Source organism: Scyliorhinus torazame, chromosome 10, assembly GCF_047496885.1.
Source record: "Scyliorhinus torazame isolate Kashiwa2021f chromosome 10, sScyTor2.1, whole genome shotgun sequence".
NCBI classification, from domain to species: Eukaryota; Metazoa; Chordata; class Chondrichthyes; order Carcharhiniformes; family Scyliorhinidae; genus Scyliorhinus; species Scyliorhinus torazame.
The window spans coordinates 87,394,675-87,410,699 of record NC_092716.1 but is presented as its reverse complement, the minus strand read 5'-3'; the positions used below and the strand labels follow the sequence as shown (position 1 = coordinate 87,410,699).

Genomic DNA, 16,025 nt, shown 5'->3' with positions numbered 1-16,025 from the left:
CCGTAAGGACCTGTTTCTGGCTTATCAACCGAGGAGTGCAACAATCGAGGGGCAGCAGTCTAGCCAGGAGGATTTCTGAAAGGTGACAGAGGGAAAGATGGCGGAGAGCTCTGGGGCGTTGTTGCCTGCCCAATAGTTTATTGGTGGAGTTTCTGAACGCCAAATTCCAACAGTAGAGGCAAGACACCTCCGAGGATCTGGCTAAGGTGCCGGAGCTGATGAGGGCAGCAATTGTGAGAGTGGAGCCAAGGCTGGAGGCGCAGAGTTCAGCGCTCCAGAAGTTAGAGGTGTTGGCGGTGGATCATGAGGACCTGTTTGCCTCGTTGGAGGCAGAGATGGTGCTCGTGGCAGAGGGTCAGAAGCAGCTGAGGCAGCAGGAAAAGGACGTGGAGAATCGCTCCAGGAGGAGAATTTCCGGATAGTGGGGCTGCCTGAAGGGATTGAGGGAACGCAGGCCACAAAGTATGTGTCAAATATGTTTGCGAAGTTGGTGGGATAGGGTCTTTGACTGACGTCCCGAGATGGATCGAGCGCACAGGTCTTTGAGGAGGAGGTCGAAGGCAGGGGATCTGGTGAGGGCGATGGTGGTGCGGTTGCAGTTTTCGGGATAAAGAGAAGATTGTGCGGTGCGTAAAGGAGACGAGAGTGTGTACCTGGAAAGGAAACGTGTGTGTGTACCAGAACTTGGGTGCGGTGTTGGCCAAGCGGCAGGCTGGGCTTAAGAGGATCAAAGCGGCCCTCTACAGGAAAGGAAGGAAGTTTGGGGTGTTATATCCTGCTCGCCTGTGGGTCACGCACCGGAATCAGAAATTCTATTTTGATACACTGGAGGAGGCGAGTAGCTTTCATAGACTATGGACATTGACTTTTGGAGATGCCAGTAAGGGTTGTGTGGGTGTGTATGCTGGGCGTATTGTTGTATTTACTGTGTTTTCGCACTGATTGGGTAAGTGTGTTGAACTGTCTTGGGGAATTGCGGGTGAGGGGTTGTAGGGGGGAAGGATGTTGGCGGTTGCCTAGAGTGGGGGCCACCATGCTAGCAGTTAGGCTAGTTAATGGGAGTGAAGTGGGGAGTTGATCCATGGAGGGAGAGGAGGGGGGATGGGTTGGGTGGTTTTCTTTTGTTCATGGGGGGCGATGCTGAAGTGAGTGGAGTTGGTGTGGCGCAATTGGTTAGGGGGGATGGTAGAGGAATCTTGGGAGGCCTTGAGTGTGAGCGCGAGGCATGGACCTGGGGAACTGGTTAAAGGGGCTGTGGCTGGTCAGAGGGATGGGGTGGAAGCCCCCCGACTCGGCTAATTACGTAAAATGTTCAGGGATTAAATGGGCCGTTTAAAAGTTCTCCCGTTTTCGCGCATTTAAGGAGTTTGAAGGCGAATGTAGTGTTCTTTGGGAAACGTATTTTAAGGTGGGGGACGAGATGAGGTTGATGAAGGGCTGGGTGTGGTGGGCGGGGGGGGGGGGGGGGGGGGCAGACACGTGGCAGCTTGAAAGGCTGAGGACGAAGGAAGTTTCATATTTCTCCTATGTCCACTGGGTCTACTCCCGGATTGATTTCTTTGTCCTGGACAAGGTGCTGTTGGCGGGGGTGGTTGAATCTGAGTGTTCGGTGATTGTGGTGTCTGACCACATGCGGCATTGGATGGAATTGCAGATGACAGAGGGGAGTCCACAATGGCTGCAGTGGATGTTGGATGTGAGCTTACTGGCGGATAAGTAGGTTTGCGGAAAGATGGGGATGGCTATACGTAACTATGTGGAGCAGAATAAGATGGGGGAGGTCTCCTCCATCTAAAGGCGGTGGTTAGGTGGTAAGGTGGGAGTTTAATCTCGATCTGGGGGCATAAAGAGAAAATGGAGTAGGCTAAGAGGTTGAGGTTGGTCGAGGCCATCCTGAGGGTTGACTGGAGGTACTCAGTGGCGCCTGAGGAGGCAACGTTGAAGGAGAGACAGAGGATCCAGATGGAGCTTGGACGTGTGTCCACGGGAAAGGCGGTGGGGCAACTGCGCATGGCCAGAAGGGCAGTATATGAATATGGGGAGAAAACCAGCAGGATGCTTGCACATCAGTTGAGGAGGCAGGCAGCGGTGAAGGAAATTGGGCGGATGATGAGGGTATGGTGGTGACGGAGCCGGAGGAGACGAATGGGGTATTTGAGGCGTTTTACTGGAAATTGTATAGCTTGGTGGGGGATGAGGGCACAAGGCAGTTTTTAGATGGGCTGGAGTTCCTGAGGGTGGCAAAGGTGAAGGGCAGGGCCTGGGGCCCCCGATCGGGCTGAGGGTGGTAATGGATTGTGTGGGGTCGATGCAGATGCAGAAGGCCCCGGATGGGTTCCCAGCTGAGTTCGATAAGACGTTTGGGTCGGAGCTGGGGGTCCTTGTTAGTCGAGATGTCTAACAAGTCATTGGAAAGGGGACAGCTGCCCTCCTCACTATCACGGGCCTCTGTTTCGCTCATTTTAAAGAAAGACAAGGACCCGGAGCAGTGTGGGTCGTACCGCCTGATTTTGCTGTTTAATGTAGATACAAAGTTGTTGCCGACGGTACATGCAAAACGGATAGAGGATTGTGTGCCGGGGGTGATAGGTGAGGACCAGATAGGATTTGTGAAGGGGCGGCAGCTGTTGACGAATGATAGGCTGAATGACCGTCTTCTGTTGTGTATTATCTTGTGCTTTTTAATCTTAGTGCGGAGACACTGGTCATGTGACACAAATATGCAGGAATTGCCTGCCAGAATTATTTTGCGCTGCAGAAGTTTATGTATTAAACATTATTCATTGTGTTTATAAGGAGAAAATTAACCACCCACTCAGTACAGCAGCTTCACAGTCAAGACAACTGCAGGCATTTACTGCGAAATTAGTTTGAGGAACGTATCTGAATGTTCTGTGGACTTTGGAAATATGTACTTTCAGTAATTCCCCCTAAATCTTATAAAGAAGTTGTCATGGGTATTGGAGTTCAACCTTTGCGAAAGGCTCTAACTAAGAGTTTGAGAAATATACGATTTTTAGTTGGAACAGTATGACTTGAGATGGATGAAGAAAAGTCTACTGAAACTCTGCAGCAACAGACACCACAAGGCATACCTCCTGGTACATCTGCTGCTCAATCCCAGGACTTGTATGTCTGAAGGGATTCATCAGACTGCAGATAGCCTTAGAAATGAAAAAATGTCTACCTTTCTGTTCTGCTGTTTCTTTGCACTTAAGAAAAGACGGGTCCAACGCCTGATATTTCCAGGTACCTTGTGACTTGATATTGTATTGCGAGTTTTAAATTTGAACTGTTAGGAATTGCTTTTTTGCCCGGAAGATGATTTCATAATGCGCATTTATCTGCTTAATGTCCTTTGAACATTTGGTGCCTTGCGCAATGACTACAATTTCTTTTGAGAGCTCTGCTGTGTATGTATTTATTCTTAACTTTCTGTTAACATTGGGTACTTCATTCAGCATTATATCAACCTAATGGGCAATATTCTTATTATAATATTTGTTTATGGGCTATTGGTTTTGCTTAGCTGTAGCAGGCCCCCCCCAATATTCTTGCTTTGTTGATCGGCACTTTTGTTAGTATTTTGTTCAGTGCAATATATTTCAAATTGCTTCTGCATCAGTTTTTGGATCTATTACTGGAAAGCAGCTCATAAACAGTTCCATCGAAATATTCAAGAGAGCATTAGATGATTATTTGAAAATAAATAATGGGGAAAAGGCAGGGGAATGGCACTAATTCATAATGCTCATTTGGAGAGCCAATGAGAAAACAATGGGCTGAATGACCTTCTGCACTGCAACAATTCTGTGATTTTATTCCAGTCAGTATGAATATATATATATGCTGTGAATTTCATTTACAGCATGAATGCAATGACATGATATCAGCCTACACTATGGAAATGAGTCTAATACCTAAAATTTTTGGCCGAATTGTTCAGAATTTGTGAAAAAAAACTTGATTAAGAGCTTCAATTTTTCAGTAATCCTGTTTGAATATAAGAAACTATATTGTTAAAAAAGATGTTCAAAATTGGAATATGTTTTCACTGATCTCTAAATGGTCACTGCCACAGAATTATCAACTGCTCAATACACAATCTTGATTTTTAAAAAAAATATTGTGTCGAGAGAAAATGTGTGTTTTTTGAAGGTGAACAATCAGTAGAGAAAACCAAGGAGCAAATTGCCATTTAAATAGCACATGCTATAGGAATGCACTGTCTGAAATGAGGGGGTCGGCATTCCCGAATCATGGAGCTGGTTTGCAGGGTGGAATGGCTGTGTGCTGTCTGGGATTTGCTGTGCGGGATTGGTTTAAATGCTGCTCCCCCTCGTTAGTGGGGAGCTGCCAAGTGCGGTACCAGCGAATCAGCCGGCGGGACAGTCATTTTCGACCTGAAGCCTGTGGGGATCCATTAAGTGACCTAATTAATGCTAGATACCTGTGACAGCCTCGCTGGGTCAGCTGCCAGGAAACTCCCAGCATTTTCCACTCACTACCACGTTTAAAATAAATTTGGTTAGGCTGCGCCCATAATGCCCAATGCCTGCATAAAATGGCCAAAAGTGCAACTAAACATCCTTTTTGTCAACAGGCACATATAAATTAGAAAGTTGAATATATTAAAACACCAAGGAGTGATTTCGAAGCAGTAATCACTTGGATAAAGAAAATGATTGCATTGTTGCCAAATTTGATGATGATACTAAGATACGTAGGGGGAAGGATTCAAAATGGCTGCAAAGGGATTTGGATAGGTGTGAAAACATTTGGCAGCTGGAGTTTAATGTGGAAAAATGTGATGTTTTCCACTTATGGCTGGAAGATTAGAAAAACAGAATATTTAAACGGAAAGAGACTGCAGAATGCTGCAGTAAGGAGGAAACTTTATACACAAATCACAAAATGTTAGCAACCAATGAAGGCAAATGGAAGGTTGGCTTTTATTGCAAGGGGTGTGGAGTATAAAAATATGTAACTGTACAAGGAAATGGTGAGATTTCACCTGGAATACTGTGTAGAGTTGTGGACGCCTTCAGGATGTACATGCTTGTATTGCAGCAGCTTAGAGAAGGTTCAGTTGGCTGTTTCCTGGGATGAAGCAGTTGTCTTGCGTCAAAAGGTTGAGAAGATTGGGCCATGCTCATTGGAGTTTAGACGAATGAGAGGTTATTTTATGGAAACATATAAGTTTCTGACAGGACTTGATAGGGTAGATGCTGAGAGGATGTTCCCTCCTCTGATGGAATCTAGAAATAGGGGGCACAGTTTAATAATTAAGAGATTTCTCATTTCCGAAGAGGTGAGGAGGAACTTCTTCTCTGCGTCTCTGAGAGCAGTGGAGACTGGGTGATTGAATATGTTGAAGGTTGAGTTGGACATATTTTTGATTGACAAGGGAGTGGAGGGTTTTGAAGGACAGGCAGGAAAGTGGAGTTAAGAACACAATCAGATCAATCATGATCTTAAGGCATGCTCAATGGACCGAATCTCCTGCTCCTATTTCTTATATTATGATCTGTTCTTGGAGGGGTGGTGAAGATGAGCATGGTTTAAGAGACCCTAATTCCTATTTTGTTTGGGAAATAGAAGATAAATATTAACGTTGTTAACTTGCAGACTTTAGAGAATACCATATGGATTATCTGCTTTTCAGAGTTACTCTTGTGATGCTGACTGTAAGGACGGGGAGTTTGCATTCCAGAACAACTGTTTCCATTTACTTGGACAGCCCAAAGGAAGATTGACCAATTTAGGTCTTGAGACCACTCTCCAGTAAAACCCAGGTGACAGCTGCATTGAAGGAAGTCACAAATTGAGTCAGTACAGCCATCCACTTCTCTCCTATCTGCCTGCAACTAAGAAAGTACTGTGTTGGTACTCATAGTAAGGTGAAAAGGAGTGCCTTCCTCACTTTTTAAAAAAATAAGTTCCTTGCTGGGATAGTCAAATATCACACAATCCTAAATGTTTAATTACAGCAAGAGCTGTCATTTGATATACTGCGTAGACCTATTCCCCCATTGTGCCTGAAATGAAAAATGGCAGTGCAACTAAAAAAATCTGTGAAGATGTGGACAGCCTTGAGAATATCAATTTTCTAAGATCCATCCACCCAATTTTTATTCTCCTTTAAATAATTTGGACATCATTGAATACTGCACAGTGAGTGCGATATGGCTAGTTTCTGGGTAATGGCAACCAGTATATATGGTTTACCTGCATGCTAATTAATTGTAAACCTCCTCTGTTCACAAATGCCATGACATATGAATATAGAGTTCTAACATTTATTTGTGAAACTTTGCAGTTGGGGGAAATCACCCTAGTGAAAACTGTATCGCTGATGCCTCCTTTCCAGTGAAAAGTGGAAGATGTGACCAAAGTGGTTGTTCAATTGATGATTCATACATCCAATGCAGACTACCTTCAGTGACTTGGAGTAATCTATAAAAGTTTATGATTATCGTAGTCTATGGACGGGTCCATTTTTTTATCCAGGCGTATATGCAGATCATCATGCAGGACTTAATACCACTCTGTGGCACCTATTTCACATGGAGGCTGGTGGGGTGGAAAGTGAGCACAGAGCAATCCTTTCTTGGTTCAGAGTGGGAGGGGAAGGAGTGAGAGCAGAAGTACAATAAATACGATAGACACAGTCAGTGACTCTGCCAAACATGGTGGTGAAGACTCCTTGGTTGCGGGACAAAGGAAACATCCAGAAATAAAAAGCACTGTTATGGTTGTTTGCATCACAGAACATATGTGATGGAAAAAACTTGGAGACTGGAATAAAGTCCTTGCAGGAAGCAGGGAATGAGAAACTGTGGTCAAAATAACTGGCATTCAGTGGGCTTGTAGTGAATATTTGTTGATTGTCTATCCTCGGATGGAAGTTACAGAAGGGAAGATACCTTCAAGTGCTTTCACTCATCCCAATGTCGAGTATAAAATTAAGTTTTCTGTGTTCTAAGTAAACCATTTTTATACCATCTTTAAGTGAGTTTTCTCATTTTGAGCAAAGTTATTTGTAGTTCTGAAGGGTGGGAATATACCACCAGTAATTGTGTTGAAGCTATCTAGACTCCTTCCACTCGGGATTCTTCCAGTTTGCTGCAAAATTTAATCTGGTACATTTCGGGCTTCCCGGCTCCTTAATTTCTATAACTGCTACTAATTCTAACTAAGCAACCCAATACAGTTTAAATGCCACATATAAATAAAGTTACCAAAACAAGTTTACTTGCTGAGCTCTGCGGACCTTTGGATGGAGTTCCTTTCAAAAGCAGATTCAGCACACTTCTGCTCATCCTAGCAGCATTTGGCAAAACTTCTGTTAAATTTATCCTTGTAAAAGAGCTGTTTGACTGATAATATGTAGCTCATGATCAAAATTTGTAGATTTGTTTTGTTGTGTGTATCCTCAATGTCAATGATAAGAAATTGGGGTGTAGGATAAATCTTCATTTTAAGAAATGTAATTTAATATTTTGACAACTATTGGACAAGGTTGTTGTAAATCTGTGCAAACAAAGATTAAAATCCAAAAGAAAAGGAAAACATAGAGCTGGGTGATGAGTGTAGAAATTATTATATATTATATTTTATATCTGTTGTAGTAATGATTTTAAAAGGCGGGGGGTTAAGGTATATATTTGTTGTGGTAATAATATTAAAGGACCTAGGTTAAGGTACCCAGACTGTGTTTCTGCTAAAGCTGTAATTAAAGAGTTGTAAAAGGTGAAGTCGTGATTGATTCCAGGTACTTACTTGGTTAGATAAAGGGCTAATGGGATATGGCTATGATTCCTGGAGAGTAATTAATTTATGAGGGGTTGTATTTAGTCCTAACTAAGCAGGTTATCTGTCATCTTAGTGGGATACAGATGATGCAATTAATGGGAGGAGCCAGGTCTGTCCATAGTTTTGCTGTTTGCCATAGGATTTGAGTGTGACAAGACAGAATGATTTTACATTTAACAGCAGTTTTGCCAAATGCTGTTAGAATGAGCAGAAGTGTGCTGAATCTGGTCTTGAAAGGAACTCGATCCAAAGGTCTGCAGAGCTCAGCAAGTAAACTTGTTTTGTTAACTTTATTTGTATGTGGCATTTAAATTGTATTGGGTTGCATAACTAGAATTAGTAGCAGTTATAGATATTAAGTTTAATTTTATCCTTGTGCAAGAGCTGTTTGACTGATGATTGTACAGCTATTTATTTGATGTTAATGTGGTCAATTTAAAATAAAGTTGGTTTTAACATAAAATATACCTATTGGTCAGAGTCATCACTCCTGGGGTGAAGTATCCTTTCCTCACAGTGTCACAAATTTAAAAAAATAGTTTGTGGTTCTTGTCTGGTATCCAAACAAATGTTGGGGTCTGGTCCGGTCTCCTAACAAAATAATGGCACAAACAGATTTCGAAATAAATATTGCCCACTAGGCAGGCTGTTTGATCTGTTTTCCTTGATGTGAACAGACTGTATCCAAATTTATATTTTCTATTTAAAAAATCCTCCTATAAATAATATAACCAAGGTTATTTTGGGCTATCCGCTGTTATTGGTCCATGAATTGAAATCAGTAGCTAGTGCTGTTGGACAAATATCAACTACCCTGATAGTAATTGGATATCAGAGATAGGTAAAGGGGATAAAGGAATGGACTTCCTACAATGTGTGCAGGAATCCTTTCTAACCCAAAAGCCCAACAAAGGAAGGTTCTCAATTAGATGTTGTAATGGGGCATGAACCGGGACAGATGAGAGGTAAAAGTATGAGAAAATCCGGGCAATAGTTATCATTAATGCGTAATAGTGACCATTTAAAGTTGATAATAAAACTATAGAACAGGACAGTATAGAAGGAGGCCAAACCCTATTTCCCCATTCTTTCCACATATTTCTGCAATGTTTTCTCCATGTATTTATCCAATTCCTCTCTGAAAGCTGCTATTAAATTTGCTTCCATCACACTCAGGCAGTGCATTCCAAATCCTAATCTCTCATTTCTTCCATATGTGACCTTTTGTTCTTTTGGCAGTCACCTTCAGTCTGTACTCTATGGTTATTGACCCTTCTAGCAAAGGACATAAGTTTGATGATAACCTGGTTCATAGATTGGTGAAAAGTTGGTTTTGAGGTTCTGAGAATAGTACTTGGGAAAATAAAACCCGCTAAGAGGGAGTAACTAATGCAACGCTCATGGGATTCCACTGATGAATAAAGACAGAATGGGAGCAATTGAGGGCTAGAAAGGAGGCATACATTCAGTACATAAACAGCAGCGGTGTGCATAATGAGAGATTAAGGAGGAAGTGAAAAAAAAAGTTTAATGAATCTTATCATTAAGGAGGAAATAGCGGGGCACCTGGAGGGAAACTGTCCCATTGGGCAGACGCAGCATGGGTTCACAAAGGGTAGGTCATGTCTGACTAATTTGGTAGAATTTTTTGAGGCCGTTACCAGTGCAGTAGATAACGGGGAGCCAATGCATGTGGTATATCTGGATTTCCAGAAAGCTTTTGACAAGGTGCCACACAAAAGGTTGCTGCATAAACTAAAGATGCATGGCATTGAGGGTAAAGTGGTAGCATGGGTAGAGGATTGGTTAACTAACAGAAAGCAGAGAGTGGGGATAAATGGGTGTTTCTCTGGTTGGCAACCTGTAACTAGTGGGGTCCCTCAAGGATCAGTGTTGGGCCCGCAGTTGTTCACAATTTACATAGACGATTTGGAGTTGGGGACCAAGTGTAATGTGTCAAAGTTTGCAGACGACACCAAGATGAGCGGTAAAGCAAAAAGTGCAGAGGATACCGGAAGTCTGCAGAACGATTTGGATAGGTTAGGTGAATGGGCTAGGGTCTGGCAGATGGATTCAATGTTGCCAAGTGTGAGGCTATCCATTTTGGGAGGAATAACAGCAGAATGGATTATTATTTAAACGGTAAGATGTTAAAACATGCTGCTGTGCAGAGGGACCTGGGTGTGCTGGTGCACGAGTCACAAAAAGTTGGTGTGCAGGTGCAACAGGTGATTAAGAAGTCTAATCGAGTTTTGTCTTTCATTGCTAGAGGGATGGAGTTCAAGACGAGTGAGGTTATGCTGCAATTGTATAAGGTGTTGGTGAGGCCGCATCTGGAGTATTGTGTTCAGTTTTGGTCTCCTTACCTGAGAAAGGACATATTGGCACTGGAGGGAGTGCAGAGGAGATTCACTAGGTTGATCCCAGAGTTGAGGAGATTAGATTATGGCGAGAGGTTGAGTAGACTGGGACTGTACATTGGAGTTTAGAAGGATGCGGGGGGATCTTATTGAGACATATAAAATTATGAAGGGAATAGATAGGATAGATGCGGGCAGGTTGTTTCCACTGGTCGGGGAAAGCAGAACCAGGGGGCATAGCCTCAAAATAAGGGAGGTAGATTTAGGACGGAGTGTAGGAGGAACTTCTTCACCCAAAGGGTTGTGAATCTCTGGAATTCCTTGCCCAGTGAAGCAGTTGAGGCTCCTTCTTTAAACGTTTTTAAGAAAAAGATTGATGCCTTTCTAAAGAATAAAGGGATTCGGGGATATGGTGTACAGGCCGGAGAGTGGAGCTGAGTCCACAAAGATCAGCCATGATCTCATTAAATGGCGGAGTAGGCTCGAGGGGCCAGATGGCCTACTCCTGTTCCTAATTCTTATGTTCTTATAAGGCACAGAAGGATTATGAAGTTAAATTATCAAGGGACATAAAATTAAAACGAAAAATACTTTACAGGTACATCAATAAAAACACAAAAGATGTGGAGGGAATGGAACCATTTAATGAATACACAGCATAATATCACAGGTAATTATGACATAAGTAGTAAATAATTATTTGCTTCAGTATTTGGCAGGGCGATAAAACTTGTGGATGTGTCATTGAGTGATGAAATTAGTTTTTTTTAAACATTTATCGACGAGATGTGGGCGTCGCTGGTTGGCAAGCATTTATTGCCCATCCCTAGTTGCTCTTCAGAAGGCAGTGGTGAGTTTCCGTCTTGAAACGCTGCAGTCCTTCAGGTATAGGTACATCCACTGTGCTGTTAGGGAGGGAGTTCCAGGATTTTGTCCCAGCAACAGTGAAGGAACGGTGATATATTTCCAAGTCAGGGTGGTGAGTGACTAGGACGTGGGGCCCCCAGGTACCTGCTGCTCTTGACTTTCTAGATGGTAGTGGTCGTAGGTTTGGAAGGTGCTGCCTAAGGAACCTTGGTGAGTTACTGCAGTGCATGTTGTGGATGATATACAAGGCTGCCGCTGTTCGTCAGTGGTAGAGGGTTTGAATGTTTGTGGAAGGAGGAGCAATCAAGCGGGCTGCTTGTCCTGGATGGTGCTGAGCTTCTTGAGTGTTGCTGGAGCTGCACTCATCCAGACAAGTGGAGAGTATTCCATTACACTCCTGACTTGTGCCTTGTAGATGATTGACAGGCTTTGAGGTGCCAGGAGGTGAGTTACTCGTCATAAGATTCCTAGCCTTTGACCTGCCCTGGTAGCCACAGTATTAATGTGGCTAGTCCAGTTCAATTTCAGATCAATGGTAACCTCAGGATGTTGGTTGTGGGGGATTCAACAATGGTAATGTCATTGAATGTCTAGGGATGGTGGTTAGATCCTCTTTTGTATGAGATGGTCATTGCCTGGCACTTGTGTGGCACAAATTTAACTTGCCACTTGTCAGCCTAAGCCTAGATATTGTCCAGGTCTTGCTGCATTTGAACACGGACTACTACATTATCTGAGGAGTCTCGAATGGTGCTGAACATTGTGCAGTCATCCGCAAACATCCCCACTTCTGACCTTATGATGGAAAGCAGGTCATCGATGAAGTAGCTGAAGGTGGTTGGGCCTAGGTCCGGAGGTGAGTAAATGGGATGGGTGGATTTTTGTTTTTAAAATAAGGATGTATTGAACAAAGTAAACAAACCGGATAATACCCCTGATCTGGATGGATTGCATCATGTATTTTAAAAGAATCAAGGGAAGAGATAACAGAGACATTAGAACACATATTTAATAATTCATTACAAAAAGATGCAGGGACAGACGACTAGGGAATAGCTAATGGTATTCCCATATTTAAGAAGAGGGACAGAACATGTCAGCTTAATATCAGTGGTAGAAAAATAATGGAGTCCTTACTAAAGGAGATAATAGAAGAACATCTAGAAATGAGAAATACAATAATGAATAGTCAGCATGGATTTCAAAAGGGAAAATACTAACCTTATTGAATTTTTTGAGGAGGTAACAGAGCAGACAGTGGTAATGTAGTTCGTATAACTTATCTGGATTTTCAAAAGGCCTCTGATAAGGTGCCCATTAATAAGGTAGGCAAAAAGGAGCTGTTGGCCCCGATATTACAGGCGATTGAAGGGCTAAAGGAGGAGCAGAGGACCCAAGAGCTGGAGCTTCGGGTCGTGAAGGCAAAGACTGCTGAAAACGAAGATGAAATACAGGGCCTGGTGGTGAAGGCAGAAACGCACGAGGCACAGCACAAAAGGTGTGTGGAGAGGTTTGAAGCACTGGAGAATAATTCGAGGAGGAAGAATTTAAGAGTCCTGGGTCTTCCCGAAGGCGCAGAAGGGGCGGACGTCGGGACATATGTGAGCACGGTGCTTCACTCGCTAATGGGATCGGAGGCCCCAACGGGCCCTTTGGAGGTGGCGGGAGCTTATCGAGTTCTGGCGCGAAGACCAAAGGCTGGAGAAATACCTCGAGCTATAGTGGTGAGGTTTCTCCGCTACAATGACAGCGAGACGGTCCTCAGATGGGCGAAGAAAACTCGGAGCTGTAGGTGGGCGAACGCGGTGATCCGCGTATACCAGGATTGGAGTGCGGAGGTGGCGAGAAGGAGGGCAAGTTTCAATCGGGCTAAGGCGGTGCTTCACAAAAAGGTCCAGTTTGGAATGTTGCAACCGGCGAGATTGTGGGTCACACACCAAGGGAAGCACCACTACTTTGAGACGGCAGAAGAGGCGTGGACATTCATTGTGGACGAGAAGCTGGAATAGTCTGGCGAGAGAAAGAGCTTTTGGGACAAAGTGGTGGGGCGGGGAAGGGGGGGGGGAGATGATTTTTCAATTTGTTAATTTTGTGATCCTGTAACTTTTCTCTCTTCCCCATGTTGGGGGGGGGGGGGGGGGGGGGGGGAGAGCACAAGGAACTGTGGGCGCCGGCCATTAGGGGCGGGGCCGAGTGGGAAACGCGGGCTTTGTTCCCGCGCTATGGTAATTATGGTGGGAACAGGGACGCAGGAAGGAGGGGGCCTCGCACAGTGGGGGCTGAGGACAAGGGGGGAAGCCGAGGTCAGCCAGAGTTCGCTGACTTCTGGGAGCAACATGGGGGGGGTGCAACTACGCTAGAGGGGGATCTAGAGGAGGGGGGGGGTGTTAACTGGGTTGCTGCTGCTAACGAGAAGGGGGAGCTGTTATGGGATGGGGTGGTCGAGGCGGGAGGGCACCGTCGGGGGGATATACGGGTACGTGGGAACCGGGTGAGGAGCTGGGTTAAAAAAGGGGATGGCTAGTCGACAAGGGGGGGGGGTAAAGAGCCCCCCAACCCGGCTGATCACGTGGAACGTGAGAGGGCTGAACGGGCCGATTAAAAGGGCACGGGTACTCGCACACCTAAAGAAATTAAAGGCAGATGTGGTTATGTTGCAGGAGACGCATCTGAAACTGATAGACCAGGTCAGACTACGTGAAGGATGGGTGGGGCAGGTGTTTCATTCGGGTTTAGATGCGAAGAATAGGGGGGTGGCTATCTTAGTGGGGAAACGGGTACTGTTTGAAGCAAAGACCATAGTGGCGGATAGTGGGGGTAGATATGTGATGGTGAGTGGCAGATTGCAAGGGGAGGCGGTGGTTCTGGTGAACGTATACGCCCCGAACTGGGATGATGCAAATTTTATTAGGCGTATGTTGGGACGTATCCCGGACCTGGAGGCGGGAAAGTTGGTAATGGGGGGAGACTTCAATACGGTGCTTGATCCAGGGCTGGACCGGTTGAGGTCCAGGACTGTGAGGAGGCCGGCAGCGGCCAGGGTGCTCAAGGACTTCATGGAGCAGATGGGAGGGGTAGACCCCTGGAGATTTAATAGGCCAAGGAGTAAGGAGTTCTCATTTTTCTCCCATGTTCACAAAGTATACTCACGGATAGACTTTTTTGTCTTGGGAAGGGCACTGATTCCGAAGGTGACAGGGACGGAGTATACGGCCATAGCCATTTCGGACCACGCTCCACATTGGGTAGACCTGGAGGTAGGAGAGGAAAAAGAACAGCACCCACTCTGGAGAATGGATATGGGCTTATTGGCGGATGAGGGGGTATGTTTAAGGGTGAGGGGGTGTATCGAAAGGTACTTGGAGCTTAATGACAATGGAGAGGTTCAGGTGGGAGTGGTCTGGGAGGCGTTGAAGGCGGTGGTCAGAGGGGAACTGATATCCATAAGGGCACATAAAGGGAAGCAAGAGGGTAAAGAAAGGGAGCGATTGTTGAAAGAACTTTTGAGGGTGGACAGGCAATATGCGGAGGCACCGGAGGAGGGACTGTACAGGGAAAGACAAAGGTTACATGTGGAATTTGACCTGCTGACCACGGGTAAGGCAGAGGCACAGTGCAGGAGGGCACTCGGAGTACAGTATGAGTATGGAGAGAAGGCGAGTCGGCTACTGGCCCACCAGTTGAGGAAGAGGGGAGCAGCGAGGGAGATAGGTGGGGTGATAGACGAGGAGGGAGAGATGGAACGGGGAGCGGAGAGAGTGAATGGTGTGTTCAAGGCATTCTATGAGAGGTTATATAAGGCTCAGCCCCCGGAAGGGAAGGAAGGAATGATGTGTTTCCTGGATCAGCTGGAATTCCCGAAGGTGGAGGAGCAGGAGAGGGCGGGACTGGGAGCACCGATTGAGATGGAGGAAGTGGTAAAAGGGATTGGGAGCATGCAGGCGGGGAAGGCCCCAGGACCGGACGGATTCCCGGTGGAATTTTATAGGAAATATATGGACCTACTGGCCCCGCTTTTGACGAGAACCTTTAATGAGGCCAGGGAAAGGGGGCAGTTGCCCTCGACTATGTCGGAGGCGACGATATCGCTCCTTTTGAAGAAGGAAAAAGACCCGCTGCAGTGTGAGTCCTACAGGCCCATTTCCCTTTTAAATGTAGATGCTAAGCTCCTGGCCAAGGTGATGGCGACGAGGATAGAAGACTGTGTCCCGGGGGTGGTCCACGAGGATCAAACTGGGTTCGTTAAGGGGAAACAGCTGAACACGAACATACGGAGGCTGCTAGGGGTGATGATGATGCCCCCACCAGAGGGGGAGGCGGAGATAGTGGTGGCGATGGACGCCGAGAAAGCATTCGACAGAGTGGAGTGGGACTATCTGTGGGAAGTGCTGAGGAGATTTGGTTTTGGAGAAGGGTTTATAGGATGGGTACAGCTGCTGTATAGGGCCCCGGTGGCGAGTGTGGTCACGAACAGGCAGAGGTCTGACTACTTCCGTCTTCATAGAGGGACGAGGCAGGGGTGTCCCCTGTCTCCGTTACTGTTTGCATTGGCGATTGAGCCCCTGGCCATAAAAATAGCACTGAGGGGCTCCAGGAAGTGGAGGGGAGTACTCGGGGGAGGAGAAGAACACCGGGTATCTTTGTATGCAGATGATTTATTGCTGTATGTTGCGGACCCAGTGGAGGGGATGCCTGAGATAATGCAGACACTCGGAGTTTGGGGAATTTTCGGGGTACAAATTGAATATGGGAAAGCGTGAGTTGTTTGTGGTGCATCGGGGGGAGCAGAGCAGGGGAATAGATAATTTACCGCTGAGGAAGGTAACAAGAGATTTCCGGTACTTAGGGATTCAGATAGCCAGGAGTTGGGGAACCTTACTGTAGCGCACAAAGACTCCATGAGACGAATATAGTGAAGTCGATGAGGCTTTATTAAGCGTGTCTGTTCCCCAGCAGCCCGATAGTAAACTGGCATGCGGGGGA

General features: G+C 45.6%; 1 protein-coding gene across 5 annotated transcripts in view; it reads left to right on the top strand.

Annotated features, from left to right (window-relative positions):
• plekhg4 (pleckstrin homology domain containing, family G (with RhoGef domain) member 4) overlaps positions 1-16,025 on the top strand; it is a 371,163-nt gene that overhangs the window by 60,163 nt on the left and 294,975 nt on the right. For 4 of the 5 annotated variants that reach the window (XM_072518379.1, XM_072518378.1, XM_072518377.1 and 1 more), the window contains one exon: positions 10,774-10,845. The exons of the other annotated variant lie outside the window; for it this stretch is intronic. In XM_072518379.1, coding sequence (XP_072374480.1) covers positions 10,774-10,845 — 72 coding nt within the window. The remainder of the gene's footprint in view (positions 1-10,773; positions 10,846-16,025) is intronic. 5 annotated transcript variants of the gene reach the window in all.